General features: G+C 39.3%; 1 protein-coding gene across 1 annotated transcript; it reads right to left on the bottom strand.

Annotated features, from left to right (window-relative positions):
• Positions 1-582: 582 nt before the first annotated feature.
• imp4 (IMP U3 small nucleolar ribonucleoprotein 4) lies at positions 583-5,074 on the bottom strand. The gene is made up of 9 exons (XM_019264415.2): positions 4,953-5,074; positions 3,746-3,854; positions 3,554-3,637; positions 3,329-3,438; positions 1,912-2,044; positions 1,226-1,380; positions 1,036-1,130; positions 884-957; positions 583-743 (listed from the first exon to the last, which is right to left on the bottom strand). The coding sequence occupies exons 1-9, from the start codon at positions 4,953-4,955 to the stop codon at positions 631-633; spliced, it is 876 nt and encodes a 291-aa protein (XP_019119960.1). The 5' UTR covers positions 4,956-5,074; the 3' UTR covers positions 583-630.
• Between the last annotated feature and the right edge of the window lie 3,149 nt (positions 5,075-8,223).

Genomic DNA, 8,223 nt, shown 5'->3' on the forward strand with positions numbered 1-8,223 from the left:
GATTGATAAAAAACAGTTGTCTAATTATTGGTTATTAAATGCCAAGGAGCTGTGCGTCTTTATCCACTGATTAATCCAGTTGGAGTGGAAATGCCTCCGCTGTGTGTAGTTTCTCAGTCATCTGCACCCACACATTCACCATTTTGGTGAAAATTGTCAATTATTATGACATAAATTGGTGGACCCCCTGCAGTACCTCTGAGGACCCCCTAGGGGTCACGGACACCTGGTTGAAGACCCCTGCTGTATATTAAAGCTATATACCAAATATTACTATGTTAAAGCTGACTTGCATTGTTATGTACACACATTTTATGTTTGCACGTATTAAGACTAAATATTAGAATAAATAAATAACACAATTGAACCAATGCAAGTTTGTAGAAACATTTATTACAAAACAGCAACAGTTATAACATTAGGTCTCTGTTAATCAATAGATTTGTCACAATATACGGTTACTCATGATGGATATGATGCAGTTTCTGTAAATGTGATATTCCATATTACAATACATTTGTAGGTGAGTCCAACACAACCTCACTTGTCATTTTATAGACTCTTAGAAAACAGTCCAAAAAGAACAGTTTTTGACACACATTTTTATTTTTATTATTCCTTTATCAGTTTCTATTGCACACTGAGGAACCTCCTTTTCTTAGCCGTGTGTGTATATGCATGGTGACGCCACTCCACATCTGCAGTGCTCTCATTCTCCAAGGTGCCGAGTTTGATCATGTACACTAGACAAAAGAACAGATGGAAACATTTGACACATCCCAAAAGAAATGTGGACCATTCTACACTGGACCTTTTTATTCTGGTTGATTTCAGACTGGTGTCTCTTCAAACAATATATAACGTTTTCTCTATCAATACTTACATTTCATTTCAAACCTGGGTCCTACTTCTGTCAGCTCCACGTTCTTGTGGTCTGTTTTCTTGTAAGTGTGATGTCTGTAATAAAAAACAAAACATCATACATTGTTGATACAAAGTTTGTAAGGCACAGAGGAAAGCCTTTCACACACTGACCTGAATGTGATGAAGTCCTCTTGGTTGGCGAATGTGATTACACGCCTACTGTCCTCCTTCGGCACTGGAAAAAGATACTTGAGGATATTCGATACCTGTGCGAGCAGAATTAATTAATTGTATGCACAAAGCAGTGGTGAAAGAGAATATCAGTGCCATGTGTACAGTGCACGGTTGGGCGCTCGCTCACCCTCTTGCCGAGTCGCGAGGTAAAGTTGTGAAAAATTAGGTGGGGGTAGGCCTCTGACATGGTGCCTATGTCAGGAACATCGTGCCTCATTACCACGTTGTAAAGTGTGAAATAAGCTGTAGGTCCAAATGGCAAGTGGCACACCACCAGGCCATCTGTAAATACACAAGACGGAAAAGAAAAGATTCAGAAGCTGTTTTAATTTCATTTTAATCCTCCGAATGAAGATTTTAAATCACAGACTGCTGTTTTCCAAATGGAAACTGTCAGATTTTAGCCCTTGTGATTGGTATGGCAATAAGACTAGGCAACCAAGGGATAGACTGCCATTAAATGTTGCTAATATTCTGATGTGTTTAACATGGTCACATCTTAAATCAGTGTGTTAGCATGCTACAACTGAAGCTGATGGGAATTAAGTTAGTATAAATCTCCTATGGGAACATGATGAGCGTGTAGGATCCTACAGATGGAATTAACTGCAGCTGTAAGCAGCTGTTTCCTTTGTGCATACTTACATTTTCCAATTCAAAACACACTACATACCAAGGACATGCTTAGAGTTAGTGTGGAGTATAAAACTGGGACTTCAGCTTTGTCCGTGGTTGCTTCCTGTGGTTACTGTGGTACGTATGAACACAGCTAGAAGGGGCAGGCTGCTGACCACCTGAAGTAAAAACACGTACCTGGCTGTCCTCTTGTTTCGTGCACAATGACGAGGTCTGTAACGTTGTTGGCTTTGCAGGCTCGCACAAGTGCAGCGATCTCATGGTTTCCTCTGTTCATGCGCTGGGCTCCAGGGAACATCAGCTTTACTTCCTGTAACAAGTCACAGTTAAACAGTATTCTTTTAATATTTCTGGTACCGTCACTCCCCACTGTGTGAAAGTGTGTTCTGAGTTTGTCAGACCAAAGAAGAAAGTGTTATTAACCACTCAGTCAAATTTGAATGATGAACATATATGAACAGTTTATGAAATTAGGTGTTAAAATCAGGTAAAAATGAATTCTCAGCTCCAGGACTGTGGGGGCGTGTCCTCTGAATGTGCTTAAGCCACACCCGCTCGCGGGAGCAGTCAAGAAGCCATTTTGAAGTGACTGAAACGGGTCAGATGAGTTCAGAAAATGACATGACTAACTTTAAAACACTCTGAGTGAGATGAATTCATCTCTATCTCTCTGCTCAGGGTGGCCTCAGTGTGTCATCGAGCCACCCTTTAAGGACCGCCCACAAAATCCCGGACTGAAAACTGGGGAAAAACAGTTTGAACCTCTAACTCTACATTTCACTAATACATCATGCCACCGAACCACCCTTTAGGACCACCTAAAGTCTCTTCAGTCTTTTCACATGTTTTCAGCAACTGTTTTGCAACATATTTCATGTATTTGAAAGAATTTCCTTTAAACAGACTTTAAAGAGGAAGGTATTTAAGTCTCTTTTTTCTGACATGTAGCTCAGCTGGAATTTAGACTCTGCAGTATACTTCAAAAAGAACTAAGGGGAATGAGACAGTCCATCGAAGAGATGAAGGGAATTCATACAAAAGAAGAACAAATGCAGAACTCAGATGTCTCTGTTGTTCAGTCAGAAATTACTCTTTAGAGTTCCTTCATTTGCGCAGCATTTAAGATTGTGATCAGCAAAAGCAGACTTAAACTGTCCCTCAATCTGAATGTAAGATTATCTAGCGCGATAAGCTGCTGAAGTTGTTTTCCTATCTTTGATCCAGTGCCAGCTGAGATAGGCTTCAGTCCATCTAAGGCCCTGAACAAAAATATGTAAAAAAAAATAAAATAAATAATGAATGGATTGTTATTGTTGTTGGATCTAAGAATTTAAGATTAAATGTAGTCTTAAATAATGTTTTATTTTACAATAACTCCCTGATGGCTAAGCCTCAGTCCAGTGTCTACCATAGCTATCCAACCACCCAGCACATATACATTTCATCATGGGGAGTGAAAAGTTGCCTGCAGCTTAAGCTTCACTGGCCTGCTCAGAGACACTAAAACAATTAGCTCTAAGTGATACGGGGAATCATAACATGCTCCAGGTCCATCTGCTGTCCTAAATGAGCAATTCGAAGAAACTGGCCTCACCTTGGAGAACATTTTTAGTCTGGAGCTGGGGTCTCTGGATGTGGTGACCATGACTTTTGGATCTTCAACTCCAGCCCATTTATACTCATCATCCATGTGTGAGCTGATACCTGTACAGACAAGACCAGAGAAGCTAACATCAACGATTAAATAAAAAGGATGAACACCAACCACCTGTAATCAGACAGGATGCTGTTGATGACAGCAAGAAATAACAAGACTCGCCTTCCGCTCCTTCATCATCATACTCCAGTAGTTTCTGTAGCTGCAGAGCGTCTTTGCGTACCTCAGTTGGAAGAAGCTGGTTTTCTGAAGAGAGAAAAAAAAAAAAGCACGTGTTATAAGAGTGTGTGTGATCGGATCATTTACACGTACAGCGCTGAACACTCGTCAGACAGAACACGCTCACAATCTTACCATCGAGTGCCCCTTTCAGCTTCTGCTTCTTCTCCTCAATTGTTCGGAGCCTGTCCTCCTGTGCCTTCCTGTACAGGTACTCCCGTCTCTGTCTCACCTCTCGACGAAGCTGGAACAACATTACAGCAATGTTACAGCAACATTAGACCGGCGTAATTTCATACGAACGCGAGAAGAAACAGCAGAAACTGTATTAATTTGACATTTGTATTCATTTTACATTCATACAGTATTGGAATTTACTATATTACATAAAGTAGAGCAGTCTTTAAAATATGTTTAATATTTCATGACATTCCAGACAGAGTATTTGGCGACACCATATCTCCAAGTATGCACTTAAAACCCACCTGTTTAAAATAGCCTTTTCCATCTGATTCAATTGCATTTTCCTATTTTAACCTGTTGTTAATGTTGTATTCTTGTAATTTGATATTCTTTTATGGTTTTGTTTGATTCTGTGATTTGCTGTCTACTCTCATTTATTGTAAGGTGTCCTTGGGTGACAGAAAGGCGCCTATGAAATAAAATCTATTATTATTATTATTATTATTATTATTATTATTAATATAAATAGAATAAACTCTAAAGAGGAAGGACATGTGGTTCTACCTGTAAAAATATACATGTGCAATAAGCAAATGTGCATTGTGAAAAGTGAACTGGAGAGAGTGCAATCACGCATCCATTATTATGTCTAGTCAGATCAGCTGTTACAGGATGATTGTCCTCTCTCTGCACAGAGGGGAGGAATGACTTAATCCTCAATGAGCGACCATTGTTCCATCAGCATATGTGAAATGACCTGAAATGTTTTGACCTGTTCCTGTGTTTAATTCACACTTTGTTGTCGTTTTCTCACTCACTGTAAGTCTGTAAGAATAAACATGAGCTAACGCGGTGAACATTTTTAATAGACTTTCTTTTCGCGCCACAGCAAACAGGGAAGATTTCCACAACTATACCACATATAGATATCTATCTAGCCCAGTCAGTCAGCTCTGCTAACGTATTAATTACCAATAACTGATCAACATCATCGAGCTTCATCGAGCTGTGAGCAGCTCGCGCTGTTTACGTCCCATTCCCTGAAGATATCACGCGCACCGTCAGCTCAGTGACACTTCGTGACTGGCGGGAAAGTTTTCCGCCGAGCCGCTGAAACACAACGTTCACCACGGTTTGTTTAAAAATGTTTTGAACTCACCATGATGAATTCTGTAGCTAGCCAGCTAGCAGGGAAGCACTGCTCACATGGAGTCACGAACACATGCGTATAAGAGGTTCCTTTATTGGCTGACAGAGCAGCCAATGAGAGCACTCGATACTCATGGGTAAACTTTTCAAAATAAAAGTTCGAGATGCAAGGATTTGGCCTTCTTTGCTGATTGTGTCAAACAGTACGAGCTTCAGACTGTCACCAACATCTTAGATTAAATATTACCAATATTATAAATATTACATTAATTATTAATATTAGATGAAATGATATATGATATAATCCCCCCTCACAGAGCATGAAGACAGATAACATGTATGTGCGTGTGAAGACATTTCCTGAAGCTGCCCACTGAACAAGCAGCTTCTCTTCCTCTGAACTCTGATTCTGGTATAAACACTTTCAGAGCTTGGATTATGCATCCTCTAATTGTAATGCTGCTTTTGGCCGAAGGTAAGTGTGGACTTTCACTATGATAAAGACCTTTAATTCAGTTGTTTCCTCACAAGCTTTACAAACTTGACTTCTAGATAACTGTGCTGCTTTATTTAGCTAAATACCACTTCCTGGAATTAACTTTAAAGAGTGACTGCCTGGAATCTATAAAATCTACAAACAAAGCCGAGTGGTTTTATTGTATGAGATAAAATTGTCTCCAGAGGTGCAGATTTTCTTTTTTTCTTAAAATCACTGTGTCGCATTAACTTAGAAATTGAAACACATCAGCTACCACCATGCACGTGATGTACAGGTTATCCTCTTTGGAATCCATAATGCAGCAAGCCTTTTTAAACTATAATATAAATGAGTATAGAGGATAACCTGTATGTGAAGTACATGATGGTAGAATAATCTGTGACTGTAACAGTGATATTATTTCTTGTAATGTTCTATAATATTATGGTTAGGCTTCTTTTGCATTGTTTTGGTAGGAGGTTATACAGTTTTCGGTGTATTTTATTCACCTCTACATGTCTGTGTGCAGGTACCTGCGAGGCACTTTACTGGCAGAAGCTGACATGTCCCTTTGAACTAGCGCATGAGAGGCTGCTGAGGGTTTGGTGCAGGCAAGACTCAACAGACTGCTGCACTGGCCTCACTTTCAACCAGACAAGCTTGGAGGAGGACATGGATGGAGGCAAACTGAAGGTGACCCAGGGTCCAGACTTTTTCACCTTGGCGGTGCTGGAGCCAAGCCTTGGAAACGGAATATACTGGTGTGGTGTTCTGAGCCAAAATAACACCATCATCAAGCTGGCTGAGCGCTACTTTCACGGCTGTAAGTAGAGGAAGACATTCAAATGTTAATGTACAACACACTAACACTGACTTATCTTTAAAGTGCAATAATCAATATATTTTTTATATTAACATTGGATTAAATATCTAATATGAAAGGTGTTGTTTGTAGTTATTGACCCACAGAAATCAACTATGCCATCCTCCTCAGGTCCATGGAGTTTTCTTCTCTATGATGGGTCATTGTTTGATGGTTTTTTACACACAGTTTCTAAATGAAAATGTTCTAATGAATCCACTGTGTGCTACCCGCCTAGCACCAAACAGTAGATAGACAAAGTTGGAAGCTGGTGAACATAATGGACCATTAACACACATTTAACAACTATGTTCTTCTGTCTTCAAGTGGCTAAAAATCAATCAATCAATTACTGCGGCTTTAATTTCATATTCCAGGCAAACTGCATCCTGATTTGGTCAACTAAACCTTTCATAAATCTGAGAGGTCTTTAGACAATTAATGGGAGAGGAAAGACAAAACAACTCAAATGTATATTCATATTTGTTTTTTATGTAAAATATTGGTGAACAGCCATTTAAATAAAACATGTGGGATGTTCAGAGGTGAAATATCTCGTGAAATATGACAAGAAGCCTCAACTACACACTCTCTGTTTAACAATCTTTTTGTATTTTACAAGCTTATCACATGTTTTTAATGTAAAATCTTATTCTGAACTTCAGCTGTTAAATAAACGTGGTGGAATAGAAAAATAAAGTAGTAAAAAATAAGAACAAGCAAGCTAATAAGGGCAAAAGAGGGAGGAAAGAAAGAAGGAAGGAAGGAAGGAGAGAGCAAGGTAAAGATAGCAAGGTAGCTTCCTGTTGAAATAAGTATCAGGTTTAAAAAAAAAAAAAAAAGCTAAAATGCTCCGTAGAGCTGAGAGGAAACTTGAATGGCACCTTACACACATCAGAGTCATGAGACATGAGATGTGTGTGTGTGCGTTAATATACAAACTGCCATTTGTTCATATCTTAGATTATGAAGATAGATTTTGCTATCTAAGTGTATTACTGAACAATCATGTCCCTCACAAATGACTGCTGCAGAGACAAGCGTATGTACTTTATGTAAATGTTGTAATAACATTACATTTTGCACAATCAATACCCAAATCACATTCACACTTGTTTGCCTCCAACCCTGCAGCCCCTGGTGTTTATATCTGGAGTTTCACTCGCTGGATTCTGCTGTCTCTGCTCCCACTGACGACCATATTCACCAACATTTACACCAGAGGTGAGTCCTCCTGCTGCTCCACCAGCAATGACAATCACATGGTGAGAATTAAAAACAGTACGGTGGATGTTAAGGATCATTTGAAGAAATATGTTATTTGCATATTTAGCCTGCATTAGTCAGCACCATGCACAACTGGTTTTGTAATTTTTAAAAGCAACACTTCCATAGATGTATAAATGATGTGATATTAACTAGGGGGAGAACAGACACAGAGGTCTACAGAGCAACATTTTAAATGTTTTCACCTCAGGAAACAGTTCAAACTTAGGAGTGGTGTTTTAATGCAAGTCAAGCTTATTGGTTTTTTGGTTTTTAATCAGACGACATTCCAAGGCTAAACTCTCAAATCTTTCTTCCACAGTGATGAGAAAATGCATGTTTGAGGTAAAACACTGCCCACTTTAACACACCAAACATCGACAATTTTACATCAACATCATGGATTGCTTAAGAGTAACTGGTATAACTTCTTTCCTTTGAAGGATGAGGAGATTTATGATGATATTGAAACGAGCAGACCTCTGGCTGTTCCAGTGAATGCAGCATCTGTCTGCGGGCTGGAATGATCACACAGCATCATATCCTGGCCACCACAGAGAGACCGCGACACAGGAAGCGATTTGTTTGAACTGTTCAGTGAAGTTGCACCTGGTTGCACAGAATCGCCCAAATCAGTTTGTTTCTTTGAAAAGAAAAGACGACGCCAGAAATTTA

This window comes from Larimichthys crocea, chromosome III, assembly GCF_000972845.2.
Source record: "Larimichthys crocea isolate SSNF chromosome III, L_crocea_2.0, whole genome shotgun sequence".
In the NCBI taxonomy this organism is placed as follows: domain Eukaryota; kingdom Metazoa; phylum Chordata; class Actinopteri; family Sciaenidae; genus Larimichthys; species Larimichthys crocea.

Bases quoted from the DNA above. Each gene is read 5' to 3' on its own strand.
- imp4 (XM_019264415.2), bottom strand. The intron at 2,045-3,328 runs GTGAGGCCAGTT...GACTTGTTACAG, and splicing joins GACTAAAAATGTTCTCCAAG to GAAGTAAAGCTGATGTTCCC. The intron at 1,381-1,911 runs GTACGTGTTTTT...GTGTATTTACAG, and splicing joins CGAAACAAGAGGACAGCCAG to ATGGCCTGGTGGTGTGCCAC.